Raw genomic sequence first — 18,366 nt, 5'->3', positions numbered from 1 at the left:
GTCTTAACACTGTCAACACTAAATCTTAAAGTGTATTTAAACCAGGATATAAATCTTAACAGTCACAGGTATTTGATTTTTTATTTCTGATACATCATTTTTGGAAAGTCTTAGATGTGGAGAAAAGAGTTTTTTTTCTTTCTTTTTTCATTTATTCTACTGTGCTCATCAGTGTGCCTTTTTATAATTTTTCTTATTTATATACGTTACCTAATTATGTTAGTGTTTGCTGTGGCAATCAAATGCAATTAACCTTACATACTCATGAACTGCTAAAAATTCAATTTCCACATTCACTTGCTAAAAAGTATGTTGCTTTATTCAGACTGGATAGTTTTTGGTTCATGTTGACCGCAGCCTCATGTTTTGTATTACACTGAACAGGTTGCCATGTTTTGATTGTCTCTATTACAACATTACAGTTAGAAAGGTCTATGGCTCTAGAAAGATGTCTAGAAATGTGTGATATAAGGAGAAAGAAAGAATAGATGATGTAGAGTTTGTGATTACGGTTGGTGTATTTAGTTCATGTATTTTTTTTATTTACATTTTTTCTCAGAAAATTTTACATTGAAAGTGGTGGTCAATTTGTTCATTTTTGACCTTCGATTAAATCATCTTGTGTAGTCATTAGCCCCCTTTTTTTTTTAAACATGACCTTTTAACCTTGCATTGTCATTAGCACTTAGACTATACTTGATACATTCCCAGTTTGTATGATGTGTAGCCAATAAACAGAAAGTGTTGGTAAAGGTTTGCTCGGATTAAAAGTTTGAAGTGCATTCCTGTTTTTTTATTGTGTGGTTCATGAAAAAAATCTAATGCAATATACAGTACTTGCTTTATCAAAACATAATGACATTAAATAGTGGCCTCCAGTAATCTTTGAATTTTTTTTACAACAGAGTAAGATGAGGTAAGAACGATTATCCATTGTTTTTGAAATGAAGGTATTTGAGATCATATTTCTTTTAAATGGACACTTATTGTATTCATTTATTAGCTGTGATTGCATTCTTACAGAAACCTAAAAAACTAACAATTGAACATATCTGCGTAATAACAACTACCTTAAATAACCTGAACAAAACTTCGGTGATTCAGCGAGGATTCATCTGAACCCCTCTGCTTGGTCATTGCATTAATAAGCTCAACAGAATCCCATGTGACTGGTTAGAATGCACAGCGCTGTAAAAACGCATCTGTCTCTGTCTCAGCACCAGCCAGCACCGTATCATAATGGAGATTCGTTCTGGCAGCTCTAAACTGCTGCGCTGACTCTTGTTGTCTGTTGGTGTGTTAAAAGTAAAAAGGACGAAAGATACTTTTGTGACTTTCTGCTGATATTGATGACAAATACTGAATTCACTTGCAGCATTCAGTGTTCACAATGGCACTGTTCAGCAGTGTATTTAGACAGCATTTTGCTCACTTTTTGCACAGAAGGGATACACCTCAGCAGTGTGCAGCACAAGAATGGGCTTAAAAAGAAGAGAGGTTAAAAGAAAGGTGAAGAATGAGAGAAATAAATGAGGGAGGAAGTCACAGAAACAAGGCTGAAAAAGTGAGAGAGACTCAGCCTTGAAAAGATGAAGGAGAGAGGACATGTACATCAGAAAAAAGAGAGTCTGCCAAATTCAGAAAGATGCAGAGTCTAGAAAAGTTGGTGGAGGAAGTGAGCATAGAGAGGCTGGAGAAAAGAAAAAGAAGATGGAAAAAACTGAAAGAACAAAAGGCCACTGAGCCAACTCCACTTCTTGTGTAGGTCAAACCTCCAGTGAGATCTTCCTTTTTGAAGCCAATAGAGGGAGAACTTCCAATGCTTCAAAGTGTCTCTTAACACCTCACTATACCAGCCGCTCACTTCAAGCCCCTCACCAAACCGCCCATGTGTCCGCAAAAGTCAGCTCCTGCACCTGAGGAAGAGTCTCGGCAAGTGGATCTTTCCTAACCGTTGGCTGTTCCTCCACGTCCCACTCCAGCACCCGATGAACTCTTTTCTCTCTGATCCTCCCAAACTGGTGGTTCCTCTGAGCCTCACTCCTTCACCGGATGAAGTTGTTGATCTGCACTGTTCTCCAAAAAGTACCACTTTTTCCGTTCACCTGGGTAGAGTATAAGACCAAAAAAATGGAGGAGATGAAAATACAGAAGGAGAAGGAGCAAAGAGAAAAAAGGTTGCTGCTACACTACAGGAATGATCCAAAACTGAATCACAACAAGCAACTGCAACTACTGCTCTTCTGAATGAAGATCAGGGTCTCCAACATGCCCGCTACACCTTTAATTTACTACACATTTCTGTGTGCAAATAAAACTAAAAGCTGAAAAGACTTTCCAACTCTTATGAAATAATAAAACACGTTTAATGTTTAAATGTTTTATATGATAACACAAACTGAATTCTGAACCTTTTTTTTTTTTCATGTGATTTGGTAAGAAGTAAATTCACATGTAAATTATACCGTCTCCGATATGGAATTAGTGGCTCAAATTTTTGTCTTGATTTGTAGGTCAAGCAGACTTCACAGGAAGCACTTGCATGTGAGATGTTTGATTCTTTTAATATATCCAGTACAGCACTTGCACCTTTCGTCCCTTGCACATAGTTTATTTTTTTCAGAGCATTTCTTTCCTCAGATTAACAGGTACAGAGTAAAAAATAGCAGTTGCATTTTTAATCTAATCTCGTCTAATTGTTTCATATTTCATCTGCTCTGATCTCTCTGCACACACTGGGAAGTGAGGCTTCTATCTTATAGTTGCAAAGTTATTGTGATTATTATCGTGATCAGTAACAAGTGTGATAACACTAGAGAGAGAGAGAGAATAAAACCGATCTCCTTTCTATTTCGTGGCATGTTGTATGTCAAGACATCACCAGATGGCGCTACAATGTAGTTGCTGTTTGATTGATGAGAAGCATATTGACTGTTATTTTGTATAACGAAATGCAGTATAGTTAACATTTTTAAAAACATTTTTTTTGCATTTAGGTGTCTCAAAGCTAAAAAATATATTTGGTCTGAAAAGATTGTTGTGTTTAATTAGAAACACATTCGATCATTCTAAAGAGCCTGCTGAAAATTGCAAGATTCAAGTGAATATCTCTGAAGAGGAGAAATTATAGATAAATAAATAAACCGAAAATGTAGTTTTAGGAATATGGATAAGAATTCTCATGCAGATTTGACCAGGCTGTAGAATAAATAAAGAGGGTTAAAACTGAAGGTGCACAAGGTGAAGAAGGTGCACATCGTCAAAGGGAGAGGAAGTCGAGTTGCTTCCTCCACAGCGAGCGAGTGCAAATTCTCACTTCTTTCAGTCTCCGGCAGGGACGTCGTTAGGCCTATTTTAGGGGGGCTGAAGCCACCCCAAAATGTTCCTAAGCCCACCTAAATGATAATAAGAACAACAGTCAATAACAATTCGATTTATCAAAAACCGTATCCTCATTCATATTTAAACGCAACAAATGATATATATCCAGCCACAAAAAAATAGGCGAAAAGTCGGATGTTGGACAGTACAAAGAGTCATTGTGCTATCAAGATTATGCACTGCAGTGTCTCTGCATTGGTGAAGAGTGCTTTGCTAAAACTTTACTCAAAATTTAAGAGTTGTTTTCTGAGCTGTAAGATATCTTGATCAATAAACATATTGCAATTCTTTCCATCGTTGTGCTGTTGATATAAGAACAAGGACTGTAATGTGTCTGTCATGGATGGAAGTCGGCAAGAGTGGATGATTATATTGTATGATTTGGACAACAATGAGAAAATAACCAGAGAGGTAAAGCTCAGTATCGACAGAAGACCGACCATCTTTTAAAGTGTATAAATCAATCATTGAGCTCTTGGTGAGTTTCTCTTTTGGTGTTTGTTGCAGAATATGTTGATGCAGCCTGATGCAGTCGATCTGTGAGGTGGTTGAGGCATCAGTCAAACAGCTTGTGCTTAGCAATGGTGCAACCCTGCGCGTGAAGCTGAGTGTCACTCCATTAACCAGCAGAAAAACTGAAGACTGAACCTGTCATGATAAACACATGGTCTCGTCTGTTCGGTTAAGGCAGTGGTTGATCGCTCTGCTGAAATAATCTTGTTATAATGCAATGTTACTCACTTTTTTACTTGAGATCAGGATGTTTGAATGTCTCAAAATGAGCGGGATCCAATGGAAGATGCAATACGGTCTGCAGAGAGCCTTCAATATCAGATCAGGTGATTTTTCTTTTTTTGTCATAAGTGAATCATTATGTTTTTCTTGAGAGATATTTGTATGAGAAATGTTTTATTTATCCAGGAGAACAAATTTAGAAGTATTTACTCAATGGAACAAAATTATAACAAAATTATATTTAAAATGTGTTAATTAATTACTAATGAAGTATTTATTAATATTTTATAGTAGTTTTCAATTTAATTTGAGTTCTTTAGTTTATTTTTTGTTTTAATTTTATGTGCTAATTTTAAATTCAAATGTTAGTAATCATAGTACTTTTAGCTTATTTCAGCTATTTGCTAACATTTCTCATTTTAAAAATGTTTTTGTCTTATTTAATGTTTTATTTTAAGCTATATTGCAATTAATGAAACATTTTTAAATAGTTTTAGTTAACAATAACACCAGTTACCAACACTATGGTACAACATTTAATAATGTGATTTCTGTTCTATGATTTTCTTCTGTCAGACAACTGAACTTGTATTACTTGGGTGTTTCAGAGAGGAAGCACTACTCAGATGAAAACACAGGACATAGGAATCACTATCTGGATCTGGCTGGAATTGAGAACTATACTTCTCAATTTGAAGGTGATAGCTTAATATTTATTCTCTGCTTTTTAGCAAGAAGGCCAGTGAAAATTGTTGAGCTCAGTTTTACTCTATTCTATTTCTAGAAGACTGTTTAAAGCTTCCTAAAATATCATTGATGTTACTATAATAGCTCTGGAAACATGTGCTGAGGTGCAGCCTCAGGACGGTTCTTCCTGTAACCATCATCATCGCTCTCGACCTATTGGTTAGGGGGGGCCAGTGTCCCCCTGTCATCAAGCTCGGCCCCCCCCTTTGGTCCCCCTAAATTTGTAATCATATAACAGCAAACAATATTGGGTGAAATATATATATATATATATATATATATATATATATATATATATATATATATACAGAAAACTATTTTTACTAGTAAAAAGTTGATATTTTGTCTGTAATGGTATATCTTGTTTTGTTTTTTCCTTTTTCTTTTTATCAGTAGGGACATAACGCCTATATCACTTATACATAGAGTGGTATTTTGGCTGCTGTGTGTCACACGACAAGAATGAGAGCCCCACCCCACCAGTTACTGTGGTCTAGAACCACCCCTGCCCATAAGCAGTGCTATAATTTTTGAACAAAAATAATGGATTGGGATGGATTTTGCAATAAAAGGGCTTGAACCACTTTTTTCAATGAAATGAGAACAGCACCTGCACAAAAATATAATCTCAGGCAGTAGAATGTGTCTGTATTCATGGTATGCAGCGCCTCCATGTGGTTATAAACGGAATATTCCAAACTGGTTTCATTCATAGATTATAGTGCATTTGGAGGACTTTCCTGCTTTGGTTTGGAAAACATATCATGTTAGTATATGGTTAATTAAAAAAAAAAAAAATAATAATAATAATGTTTGTAATATATGCGTTTGTGAGGTGTAACACCCTTTGTTTTCCTCAGGAATATGCTTGCTAGACTATGTAGATATGACCTCTCCTATTGTATGTTATATATCACTGTTCCCATTAATGTAGTTTTAAGTCAGCTTGCTTATCATAGTCATACGCTGCAATCAGTGTTTTTTTTTTTCTACACCAAAAGTAGCCTTCGCAATCATATTGCATGTTTATGTTCTTAATCATCATCTGAAATGACCTGCCCAACTCAATCCGAGTCCTTGGCCATATTCAAGAATCGGCTAAAAACACATCTCTTCCATCTTTATTTGAGCCTCTAACTTTAGCACTCACTATTGAAATTATATTCTTAAAAAAAAAATCTTTTTGTATTCTATCTGTTTTCTTTTAATTTATTATACAATTAACAAAAGCACAAAAACTATTCAAATGTTTTTATTTTTTTTTATTTGAAGGGCTCACATTTACTATAAGTAGGTTAATTTTTGAGGATTCTTATGGAAACAGTTCGCAAAGCAAGTGTAAAAGTCATGGGGCCTTTAAAGGGAAGGAAGATTTTACATTGTTTTTAATTTCAATTAGTGCTGTCAAACGCTTTCAAAATATAATTTTTTGTTTACATAATATATGTGTGTGTACTGTGTATATTTAAGTATGTATAAATACACATTCAGTATGTTTTGAAAATATTTACATGTATTTACATGTTTAAATTTATATTAATATCATTTATATATATATAAATATATTTAATATATAAACAAAATATTTTTCTTAAATATATACATGCATGTATGTGTATTTAGATATACATAATAAATATACACAGTACACATACATATATTATGTAAACAATTACTTTTATTTTGGATCTATTAATCATTGGACAGCAGTAATTTCAATGTTTTTGCATATTTTGCAAAAATATTGTGTTCCCCTGAAAAACAAAACAAAACCTTTGCTTCCATTTGAGAAAACATTTGCATTCTTTTACAAAACTATTGTAGTCCCTGATAAACTGCATTTGCTCATAAAATTATTTTCTTCCTGCCCACATATAATTTCCATTGTGAAAGATCTGAAAGGAAATGTGCTGATGAACACAGTTCACAATTTGTGAGCAAGCATACTAAAAATATAAATTTTACTCCGTTTTTTTTTCTTTTTTAAACATCATCATGTTCTTTGAGGGTTAGAAAGTTCCCCACATAAACTTTGCTCATGTTTCACCTAGCTGGTCATACAAATTTAGCACATTGACAAAGAACATTGTTTGGTTTTAAAGTGCCTAATGCGTGAGACATTTTGCAGCACCTTAAGAATATATGCTTTTCTTTTTCCTTTTACCTTGTTTTTCAGGAATTTTGAAAATAAGGCTTAAAAATATATTTATTGCACAATTACATTAGATGAAGTCAGATTTAATTCAACACAATTCTCAATGGTTAATCCAGAAAATACCAAATTCTTCCTACAGCCACAGAATGTTACCATTGATGGTCACACGTGAGAGACTTTTTTTCTTTCAAGCCATCCCAAATCTAATCGCTGTTTAACCTCTGTCTGTTATTCATGAGAGTATGAGACAGCTGCTTCTATAAATAACTAACACCCTTTTGATTATCCCCCCACATGCTCTCGCTCAGCACTCTTCTGTTCTTGGATTGACACACATGTATATGTTGGTTGAAAGAGGGCAGAAGAAACACTCCACATCTCCTATAGGCTGACAGTTTCAAGAAGACTCCCTGATCTTTAGAGCTGACAAACACAGCCATGAAGAGCTTGAAGTTCGTAGCAGCTGAGGGCTTTGTTCAAACCGGCCCAAATGCATGTAAGGACCTCCAGTACTTGTCATTCAATCTCTACCCAATCCTCTTCAAAGCCAGCTATCTGCGTGAAGAGGCCTCAGTGCTCCACGACTTGGTCCAGAGATGGCCTCTGATAGAGCTCAACTTGCGCAAACTACTGGGCAGGACAGTGGACTGTCCAGATGATCTCACGTCCCGCACCTGCAGGCTCTGTCTGGAGGCCATTCTCACAGGTCTGAGGGACTATGTGATTCAAGCTCCAAACCTGTATAAAAAAATGCTACGTGTGGTGGATCTAAATGGTCTGCAAGACATAGAACACCAGGTCTGTCCCTGCAGATGGACTCTTGGACGTTGGGCACGAACTGAACTACTTACCCGCATGTGCTTCGAGACTATGGTGTCCATGCAGGCCGGCCAAGCAGCACCTTCAGCATTTGATGTGGAGATAGATGTCCGCTTGGATGCTTTTGTTACTGGACGGAACTACGAGATTGTGGCTCAGGCTGTGTTGCTGCAGAGACATTGCCCGTTAAAACTGAACTTCATAAGCCTGCGTGTGGACTCACTGAGCTTCAGGAACCTCTTTTACCTCCTGAAGCTGGTGGAGTCACATGGCCTGCAGAAGCTGGAAGTGGTGCACAATGTCCATCTGGACGCTCCACACATTGAGATACTACTCTCCCAGCTGAAGTTCCCTCAGCTGCGCTCAATCACGCTTCCTGCTCAGACTTTGAATGTACACAGATTGGCTCTGGAAGACGAAGGCCTCATTGGAGTTTTGGGTGAGCTGATGAGCAAACTGACTGAACTGAGAGAGCTCTGTCTGGGGTTCTCCACTCTTACAGGGCATCTGAGGAAGCTGCTGAGGTAAAGACTATAAAACCTAAATGTGACCACAGCTGCCATTGAAACTCATACACATAGGTCATATATACACTAGTTTGGGGTCAGCAATTTTTTGAAAGTCTTAATTATCTGTTAAAAATATTGTATGAATATATTTGTGAAATATTCATATAATTTATTACAGTTATTTAATTTAAAATAACTATTGTCAATTTTAATATATTTAAAAATGTTATGTATTGCTATGCTGGCAAAGCTGAATTCAGCAGCCATCACTCTAGTCTCCGATGTCACATGGCCCTTCATTCTATTCGAAAATCGTTCTAATATGCTGATTTGGCGCTCAAGAAACATTTCTTATTATTATCAATGTTGGAAACAGTGCCGCTTAATATTTTTGTGTAAACCAGGATACATTTTTTTGTAAACTGACGCCAGCCTTTAGGATGGTAGTGTATAGGGTAACTTTCAATTAAATATAAGATCTGACAGTCTTATTTGATGGTTTTCAGTCTTATCAACTGTTTATTATGAAGCCATGACTTGCATGTTGTTGTTGTTTGTTGTGTAACTAGTCTGCAGACAGCTGTCTCATCGCAAACTCAAAGTAGGTCAGAACATGACTCTGGCAACACAATATGTTCTATATTTACTGTAAATAGCAACACACATGTCTTATGAAAGTCAAAACATCACGTCTCATAGGTGCTGACACATAAGATATTAATTCACTCCAGAAGCAGACGTAGCATGTTTAATAATATATACCTGGGACTTTATATGGATTTAATAGTGAAGTATAAATTTCCTGTTGTATATATACACTACTGTTAGAGATTCTGAGGCCATTAATTAAATATATATATATATATATATACTTGCATTACATTGATAAAGTGACAGTATAGACATTTATAATGTAACAAAAGATTTCAAATAAACGCTGTTCTTTTGAACCTCCTACTCATCAGAGTAAACAATATTATGGTTTCCACAAAAAATTTAACCACATAGTGGTTTTTAACTTTGATTTTTTATTATTATTTCTAAAGGATCATGTGACACTGAAGACGGTGGTAATGGCAGCTGGAAATTCAATTTGGCCATCATTGGAATAAAATACATTTTATAAATATTAATAATATTTAACAATATTACAATATACTGTATTTTTTTTATCAAATAATTGCAGTCTTGAGACTTCTTGATTATTTCTTCATTGCTCAGTCACTCAATTTTCTTCAGAGATCTCAATGCAGCTCAACTATATACATACTATTTTATAATATAACATGATTTATTAATAGTATTGTGTACTGAAATTGGTGTAAATTCCAGTGTTATAGTTTGATGCTTAGTCTTAATTGGGATAGTTCCTAAACACGTGTTTTGAGTAACTATAATGTTTGTTTTGCCAGTCCACTGAACACTCCGCTGCAGTGTATCGAGTTAGCGAACTGCAGTCTTAACGCAGTGGACATGGCCTACTTCGCCAACAGCCTGCACAGTGAGCACATAGTAAAGCTGGACCTGAGTGGTCATGAGCTAGGTGACCTCTTCCCCAACACCTTCCGGAAGCTTCTGCATCGCTGTTGTGCCACACTCACTAGTGTAGGTCTGGAGGAGTGTGGACTGGATGATGACAAACTGGATCTGCTCACCCAGGCACTGACACCCTGTCACAGGCTAGAGGAATTGAAGATCCTGGGTAATCCGCTGAGCACAGCTGCTCTGCACAATCTTTTTAATATGCTGGCTCTGGGTTTTCCTGCATTGAGGTACAATAAAACCGTGTTCATTGTTGTTAACTATTTAGCTTTTTGGTTGTTTTTCTCGTAATTATGTATTGTCTCACAGATATGTTGAACTGCCCGTCCCTCGTGACTGTTATCCTGAAGGGGTAACCTACCCACTGGATGAAAGCGAGCTAATAAATTACGACAGGGAGAAGTTCCAGCAAGCCAGAAGCGAACTTATTTGCATCCTAGAGAAGGAAGGGAAAGGACATGTAGAAGTTTGCACACCATTATTCGGAGCCTATGATCCTGACATCAATGAGACGAACAATGAGCTGGGAGTCTCCATGCTGCACTCCTTCAGCGGTGTCTTAGACAACTTCATTGACACGGTCAACAGTGTTGCCCAACGGAGAGAGCAACACATGGAGTGAGACAATTCAAATGAATGAGAAATTGTTTCAGCATTGTTAACACAAATGTTTTTTGAGCAGCAAATCAGTATATTAAAATGATTTCTGAAGGATCATGTGACATTGAAGCCTGGAGAAATGGCTGCTGAAAATTCAGCTTTGCCATCACAGGAATAAATGACATTTTAAAAATACAAATAAAAAAGTTATTTTAAATTGAAATATTTCACAATATTTCCAGTACTTTTGATCAGATACATGGAAATCCACAGGAAATACAAACATTTATGGCTGTGTAAAGCATTAATAGTACTTGAATGCCGTTAAATACCATGCAGAATTTATCCAGGATTTATTTGTGTGATTGTACTTTCGTAACTGATGAATGGTGAACTATTTAGGTTAATTGTAGTTAATTTTACTGTATGAATGTTTGAATTTTTTAAGAGTCAAAGTCACTATGTTTTTTGGGCTTTTAGTCTTTTTAAAGTAAGTCTGTATTTAAATAAATAGCCTTATCTTTGGAGTCTACTGTATCATCCCATGAAACTTTGAAAGATTTATTGACTGTACAAAACAACATTATCATGACTTTTTCCTATCAAAGGAAAAAAACAACAACAGGCATGTGAGGACTTCTATTAGAAAGGAAATTTTAATAAGTATAGGGACTCATCACATAATACATTTCTCTTAAATACAACACCAGACATCACTCCAAAAAGGAGCTTTAGTCTCATCACACTCATTCTACTTCTTTGCCCATTCTTCTTTTTCTTTCTTTTCACGAACAACCTCCTCCAAATAGGGCTCAAGGTAATGCACTTCCTACAGGGAACAATATTAATTGTTCAAAACATTTGAAGCAGATGTACATAAATACGTGTTAATCGCCATAAATAATATCTAATGAATTTTCCAAAACCACGGTGAAGAATACAATCCTTTTCAGAAAAATATGTAAAAACAAAAAAAAAACATTTATATATATATAAAAAACTTCCTTATGACTCGCACAAAAATGGTAGTTTTTCACTGAAGACACTCAGTGGCTGACCACATTCACTTTTATTATATGAAAAGGAGTGCATGCATCTGTGTTTGTACCCCATTTAAAAACATGGATTTTTTTTATTTCAGTGCATGAATCACTTTAAATGTAAATTCATTTACAAAAAGACACTACACAAAGAAAAAGCAGCTAAAATTAGTATACATTCAGGTGACATGCTTCCTCACCTCCTCATATTTAGTCCACTGGTCCTTTGGAAGAATCTGTTGTTTCATTGAAAGATCCAGAGCTCTCTTGACGCGGAACATTCTGTCATTGTAAACTTGTTCTGGGAGCCGACGAATGGCTTCTTTCACATCACTGTCCTCAATGATGGTATCATCCCGCATCAAGCCTATATAACATGCAATGAGATGGCAATGTATACATTTGCTTATATGAATGGGTTTCAATGTAAATATATCAATCCATAAAGGTCACAAGTTCTAAACCATTGGTCTCAAACTCAATTCCTGGAGGGCCACAGCTCTGCACAGTTTTGCTCCAAACCTAATCAAACACACCTGATCCAGCTAATCAAGATTCAGGATTACTAGAAACTTCCAAGCAGGTGTGATTTGGAGCAGTTTGGAGCTAAACTCTGCAGAGCTGTGGCCCTTCAGGAATTGAGTTTGAGACCACTGCTCTAAACAATGCTTTGTCTGCATGGAAAAGAGAAAGTAGCGCTTACCAAGTTTGTTGAAACCACATGCATTGTAGTACCACTTCCTGAAGCCCACCAAGAGCCTGCTGGTCGCAGCTGTACAGGGACAGGAACATACATCCAAAATTAGAGATATGGAACGAGACAAGTAGATAATAGATCCACCCAGCACAGCTTAAAGTAACATGACTTGAACGTATTCTGTGGTTAACGGATCCGGTGTTTATGACAGTTGGGGACTGGGTTTTTATAGCTGAAAACTCACTGATAAGCATGATGTCACCGCTGACATTAGATTAATTTAAGAGCCCAGTTAACTATCAGTAAGTGAATCACAGAGCATTTATTTATTCCCAATGCATCGTTCACAATAATTAGGACACAAATAAACAGTTACTAAAAGTGACGTGGGAATGGAAACAGAACAAAGTCATATTTGGCCTGGTATCGTACAGTCCGCGGACGGGGACACAGTAGAGGACATCAGTGCTGTACACCACACAACGAACTACCTCGTCTACAAGCAGTCTTTCGAGTGCCACAGAAAGCAGATACGCTATAAATTAACTCTTTAAAATGAACGTAACTAATTCATACGCTCGCAATTTCCCAAAAGGATCACACAAACAACACAACATTTTACCTGGTGCCCTCGACGCCATTTTGTTCACTACTAGGGAAGGTGCACAGGATTGTGGGATATGTGACGTCTCGTCCGGTGATTACGCAATCGGCTTTATCAGCATGAGCTCATTGGCTGTCACAATTTAGACCTATTTCACCACCCAATGCTCGCTATTTTACTTAATCTCTCACTAAACATTTCCAGCAGTTAAATACATTCATTACTACAGAATTACTCTTTCCGCTACATATTATATGATAAAAATCAAATTTTAAACATTTTTGGAATAAAATGTCAGACACCAAGGGCTTAGATAAATATATATTTATGTATACTCACCTACTGATATTTAGGACAGATTTCGCATAGTTTGAGCAAATTGCAGCTTTATTATATATTTATTATAAATGACGCACGAAAAAAAAGTGATTAGTCCCCCCCCACCCGACTTTGCATATTTAGTTACATTCATGATCTTCACACGGTTGGTAACCATGTACAACTTTAGCAACAAATGAGTGTAGATATCAAGTATCGAAACACTTTTATTAATAAAAGTCTTCTGTTTAAATCATCATATAAATGGAATGCAAACAAGGTTTAAAATGAACTTTTTCAACTACTGAATTTTTAAGTTACCATGCAGTGTCGTCGAAGCTACTGCTCCTTTCCACCTGTGGTTAGTGTCTCTTGTAGCAATGCTACATAAACAGTGTTTACTAGATTTTAAGCTTCTACACCAACATGTCTCTCGATGGGACTGGAGCAGCGCATTCCGACAGCTGGATTTCAAGCCATCTGATTCTGTTCCCCTATTTTTCTAATATTTTCATCTTTTTAAAAAGAGGGGAAAAGTCCTTAGGTCAGACAGACCAAAATGAAAGTAACTTCCTATGTGTATTTTCCATGAGATGAATAACTTTACATTCACAAAAAGAAAAAAAAAAAGAGAATGGGGAAAAAAAGGACTTCACAGCTTTTTGCATAAAATTTATATATGGCAAATCAGGTTTTAGATCTAGATCTGTTTAACTTGACTTACACAACTGGAATATATATCATCACATGATAAAAATGAATTGGTCGTGGTATGTCCAATTCAACTTTTTATTTATAAACGGTGTTCATATAACCAAACTATACAAAATATTTATTCTGTACTTCTACAATGTTTTTTGAAATCATTCAAAGTCTTCAAGAGGGGCCAATGCTACTTCTGAGCAGAAATCATCATCAGGCAGGAACACCAAGCGATCCAAAGAGATGTAGTTGGGTTGAGATGGTTGATACTGGGCCCGGCCTAAGTACTCTAGAAACAAGTGTCGCTCTCGGATGTGAAGGTATTTGGCATTAAGGACCTTTGAGAGAGTAAGAAAAAAATATATAGCATGTTGCACAGTACAAAGTAAACTCATGTTACACTGCATGGAATACAACACAGACATGATTTACCATTTAATACAGCAGAACACACCAGTTATTTATCTTTTCTGATTGAGGGGAAATACAAAGTGCCTCAGTTAAATTATCATCCTACATCCACATACAATCAAAACTCTACATTTATAAACAAACTCTACAGTACATTTGCCTTCATAGGGTTTCAAACTGAACAATGCCTTGGCTTATGAAAGGACTAAACAATATGTACCTGTGGGAACAACACATTAAGTGAGTGTGGAACATCCATAGTGTTGTGAACGAAGTCAAATATTTGGGCAAGTTTTCTTTTATTAGTGATTAGAACTTTAGGAACAGTGGTCACAATGTGCTGAATTTCATTTCCACGAAATCCAAACTCCAGTTCACAAACCTAGATGAGAGAAATACATTTATTTGTCACATTGAAATATCACAATTATATATAATAAAGAAAACAAACCAACAAAGTGTCAGACCTTTAGATTCTCCTTAATTGGTTCTAAACTGCCAGATTGTAGTTTTGGTTGGCGTGGCACAACATCTCTGGTCTGAAAGCAAAAATCATGACAACACTCATGGTAAATTTAGCTGAAAGGTGTTTTTTTTGTTCTATAGGCAAGGCAAGGCAAGTTTATTTATATAGCACATTTCGTACACAATGGTAATTCAAAGAGCTTAAAGGGATAGTTCACTTTCAAATTAAATTTTGTTATGTTTTAGCTTACCTCAAGGGCATCCAAGATCTAGGTGTCTTTGTTTCCGCAGTAGTTCCCATTTTGATATTTTTAGGTCAAACCGTTCTTGTCGGTGACTCATACTATGGAGGTCTACGGTTTGTCCACATAAGGTCGGAGTGTGGAAGTTTCTGGTGGAAGGGCAGAAGGTACTTGGATCTGGACTGATTCCTCCTCGCTGATTTCCTGAAGCGGAGAAATACGCAGAGCCGCATCTAAATCTACAGAACATTCTCATGCAAGTAAATATGTAGTTGTAATACATACCTATACTTTGACTATCTGAAAGACACTTGGCTTGATATTAAATGCACGTCAGAGTTTATTGGCACAAGCCCTTTCTGCGCAAGACCAGGCTTATTATAGATATGTGGTGAAGCAGCTTGGTGGTCTGTTAAGTGTCTCCACGTCTCTCTGCTGTGTCTCTGTGAGAGTCTGTGCTGCAGCAGTGGGAGATGTGAGCGCTGGTGCAGTGCGTGTGTCAACTGCTGGCCAGCTGCAGATAAAGGCCTCGAGAGCAACAAACTCAAGCTTCACTGACAAACGTGCATGACTTTGCTGACAAAGGGATTTAATTACTTTTTATTACAAAATAATATAACACGGCTGTATCACATCAGGGCTAAAGGCAAATAACCTGATGTGTTACAATAATGTAACCTGTTATGAACCATGTTATTTTTAGCCCAATATGAATAAAACAAGCAGTTTTTTGAGGCATTTAAATAAAGGACTTTATTGCACTGTAACAGATAAGTGTTTAATTATTGTGATATACAAAACAGAGAGTTGTCACAGGTAACATTGATAAAACCAAAGACCTATGGACCGTTTTAAAAAGTGCTTGCACAATTACAAAAAATATCTTTACAACAAATGACACATTATTTTAACAAATGTCTATCACAGTATATAACATTTTCTTTTCATTTGTCTGGCTGACAAGCAAAACTAAAGCTGATTTTGGGTAAATGTTCACAACACTGAAGCTCAGGGAGAATTTAGGGAAATCATTTACTAAGTTACTGTAGTAGATTTTTGAAAAAATACAATAAAAACAAAACAACACACTGTAGGCCAATACTTCATTCAATATATATTTTATAAACATACAAACTATGATTTTTCTATATTTGGAGCAGCTAAAATGTTACTCTTTTGCATTTAAACAAAAAAAATACTTTCATGGAAGTAAACCCAAGTATGTTGCATGTCAACATGCAATTCAAAGCATGCAAAACAGCGGCACACATTACATAATGAAACAGAAGTATCTGAAAACAAACTAAAGCTCTAGGCCTTTGCAAGTGAGCACAACAAACTAATGGAATCATAACAGCTGAGCAATTGTACCTTCCTATGAAACCTGCCACCAACCTTTCTGTAAAGCTTTTCTGTAAGTTTGTAAGTTTGAGAACAAAAGCATTATATTTTCAACCTCAACCAGGTCAGAACAATTCAGAACCATTTAGCCTTTTTGTCCAATGTGCATGCTTGTATTGAGAAACTGTTAAAAGAAACACAATTTGTTTTGCATGCGAGACTGAAAATGCGCATGCACAGAAAGACATAACACATTACATACAAACAAAACTATTAAAATCTTCCAGTGTTGACCATAAAAAGTCTATATAATGTGAAATCTGGGGCCAGGGCTGGCGATGATGTCACTGTAGGGCTCGTCCTGCCTGAGCTCCACTGCTTGTTGTTTCTTTAGCACGAGAAAGCTGTAGAACTTAGCAGCTGCTTGTTTCTTGTTGTTGTTTCTGCACAGATCCAGCAAGCTGATCGATTCTGCTCCGGTCTTAGCAATGACTCTCTGTGGAAAATAACAAGAAGCAGTTAGTAGAAGAATTAAAAGAGTATTAATAGATATTAAATAATTTTATGCTTCAGATTACACTAAATATACACTGACAGATCTTGTTTAACATGATATGTAGTGTATGTTGAAATTCTGCCAAACCTGCAAACCGTGCAGCATCTGCTGCGTCCTCTTGTTCCACCTCCTCTCCTCCTGATCCTGGTCTCCACTTTGACCTTCCTCCTCCTTTTAACACAAATTTAGATTTAACTGAGTGATGTGATCTGATGGGAGTCAAGCACAACCAGTGCCCAGACAGTCAAATTCCTCATATGATAAATTGTAATAACTGATTACTTAACTGATTACTAATTATACACAAAAATGGGCATTTAAAAATGAAGTCTAAACAGCTGTACTGTTATGATGCTTAGTGCTGAAATAGTTTAAGTGACTACAGATTGTTTGGCTGTACTAAACAGGATTTCTTATTAGAAAAATAAACTGCAGTCTTGAATAATGTCCGTTATTCTCAATTAACTCTAATTTGAGCTTGTTAAAGCCTCCTCACCTCCTCTTCCTCCTCATCATCCTTCTTCTCTTTGCTCTTCTCTCCTATCAGATCGAATTCAGGGAGGAACTGTGAGATGTTGCCTGGTTCCTCTGGTGGAAGGTCCACCTGCTGCATGTTCACTGGCCGTGTGGACACAATGGAGGAACGATCATCCTCAAGCATCTACGAGAAAATAAGCGAGAGAACCAGTTTAGCAAATCACATACAGTGGGGTCCAAATCCCGCACACAAAATCCGATTTTAAATCTCACAGGTAAGGCAGGCTCTGTGTCCTGAGCTTTGCGGTTTTGTCCACACCGTCCAGAAGGAGGAGGCATGACTGATTCATCAAGGGTCGTGCGACTGCCCTCCATGGCTGAAGCCTGAAGAACACTGGGCTCCTCCAGGATGGTCTGGTCTGCAGAAAGCCAAACATGGGCATTAGTGACAAGCTAGTGCACTACTGCTAAAAAGTCTGGAGTAGGTAAAATTTTCTTCCAAGGAAGTCTCTTATGCTCGCTAAGGCTGCATTTATTTCTTTAAAAATACAATAAAACAGAAATATTGTCAAATGTTGTTACATTATAAGATAATTGTTTTCTATTTTAATATATTTTTATACCCGTTATAGCAAAGAAGCATTTTCAGCAACCATTACTTCTTATTGTCTTCAAACTTGAATCATGTGCTGTATGTGTCAGCCTCTCTTACCAATGATGTCTCGTTGCTGAGACAAGGCCTCTTCTCGTGGCACCTCAGGGTTCTCCAGATCTTTGAGGAACTCATCCAAGCTGTCTGCTTCTCCCCCCTTTCTCCTCTTCCTCAGTTCATCGGGCACCAGAGGGGTCAGGCAGCGTGTGAACATCTGCACAGAGAGGAAGAGCTGGTCTCAGGACAGATGATACTAGAGAAGATTTCTAATAATCTTCTATAAATCTGTGTAGCAATTCATTGGGAAACAACATTATTTAATGGCAAGACTACAAAAAAAACTGTCCAAATAGATTTTGGTGTTTAGTTATGA

The 18,366-nt window shown here is 36.7% G+C and overlaps 3 protein-coding genes across 7 annotated transcripts in view; 1 reads left to right on the top strand and 2 right to left on the bottom strand.

Moving 5' to 3' along the window:
• Window positions 1-4,168: 4,168 nt before the first annotated feature.
• LOC132104212 (leucine-rich repeat-containing protein 14B-like) lies at window positions 4,169-10,528 on the top strand. 3 transcript variants are annotated; one of them, XM_059509510.1, is made up of 6 exons: window positions 4,169-4,220; window positions 4,693-4,814; window positions 7,040-7,186; window positions 7,327-8,361; window positions 9,759-10,118; window positions 10,198-10,528. In XM_059509510.1, the coding sequence occupies exons 4-6, from the start codon at window positions 7,457-7,459 to the stop codon at window positions 10,508-10,510; spliced, it is 1,578 nt and encodes a 525-aa protein (XP_059365493.1). In that variant the 5' UTR covers window positions 4,169-4,220; window positions 4,693-4,814; window positions 7,040-7,186; window positions 7,327-7,456; the 3' UTR covers window positions 10,511-10,528. The 3 variants fall into 3 exon arrangements, with proteins under 3 accessions (XP_059365493.1, XP_059365494.1, XP_059365495.1); XM_059509511.1 differs by having other exon boundaries at window positions 7,040-8,361; XM_059509512.1 differs by lacking the exons at window positions 4,169-4,220; window positions 4,693-4,814 and having other exon boundaries at window positions 6,870-7,186.
• Window positions 10,529-11,125: 597 nt separating this feature from the next.
• On the bottom strand, window positions 11,126-12,934 carry LOC132104697 (cytochrome b-c1 complex subunit 7-like). Its single transcript, XM_059510257.1, has 4 exons — window positions 12,848-12,934; window positions 12,232-12,300; window positions 11,729-11,895; window positions 11,126-11,317 (listed from the first exon to the last, which is right to left on the bottom strand). Exons 1-4 carry the CDS (start codon window positions 12,864-12,866, stop codon window positions 11,240-11,242), a joined length of 333 nt encoding a protein of 110 aa, XP_059366240.1. The 5' UTR covers window positions 12,867-12,934; the 3' UTR covers window positions 11,126-11,239.
• A 3,598-nt stretch (window positions 12,935-16,532) lies between these two features.
• Window positions 16,533-18,366, bottom strand: part of LOC132104210 (double-strand-break repair protein rad21 homolog A-like) — a 7,973-nt gene continuing 6,139 nt past the window's right edge. For all 3 annotated transcript variants that reach the window (XM_059509507.1, XM_059509509.1, XM_059509508.1), the window contains exons 10-14: window positions 18,054-18,207; window positions 17,615-17,760; window positions 17,361-17,525; window positions 16,952-17,035; window positions 16,533-16,804 (exon numbers count right to left, since the gene is read on the bottom strand). In XM_059509507.1, the coding sequence (XP_059365490.1) occupies window positions 16,613-16,804; window positions 16,952-17,035; window positions 17,361-17,525; window positions 17,615-17,760; window positions 18,054-18,207 (741 nt within the window). In that variant the 3' untranslated portion in view covers window positions 16,533-16,612. The remainder of the gene's footprint in view (window positions 16,805-16,951; window positions 17,036-17,360; window positions 17,526-17,614; window positions 17,761-18,053; window positions 18,208-18,366) is intronic.

The sequence above is a fragment of the Carassius carassius genome, chromosome 25, assembly GCF_963082965.1.
Source record: "Carassius carassius chromosome 25, fCarCar2.1, whole genome shotgun sequence".
Taxonomy (NCBI): Eukaryota; Metazoa; Chordata; class Actinopteri; order Cypriniformes; family Cyprinidae; genus Carassius; species Carassius carassius.
This window is presented reverse-complemented; position numbering and strand designations above follow the sequence as displayed.

Bases quoted from the DNA above. Each gene is read 5' to 3' on its own strand.
- LOC132104212 (XM_059509510.1), top strand. From the start codon at position 7,457: ATGAAGAGCTTGAAGTTCGTAGCAGCTGAGGGCTTTGTTCAAACCGGC. The intron at 8,362-9,758 runs GTAAAGACTATA...TTGTTTTGCCAG, and splicing joins CATCTGAGGAAGCTGCTGAG to TCCACTGAACACTCCGCTGC. The intron at 10,119-10,197 runs GTACAATAAAAC...ATTGTCTCACAG, and splicing joins CTGGGTTTTCCTGCATTGAG to ATATGTTGAACTGCCCGTCC.
- LOC132104697 (XM_059510257.1), bottom strand. The intron at 11,896-12,231 runs GTAAGCGCTACT...CATGTTATATAG, and splicing joins ATGTGGTTTCAACAAACTTG to GCTTGATGCGGGATGATACC. The intron at 11,318-11,728 runs GTGAGGAAGCAT...TGTTCCCTGTAG, and splicing joins AGTGGACTAAATATGAGGAG to GAAGTGCATTACCTTGAGCC.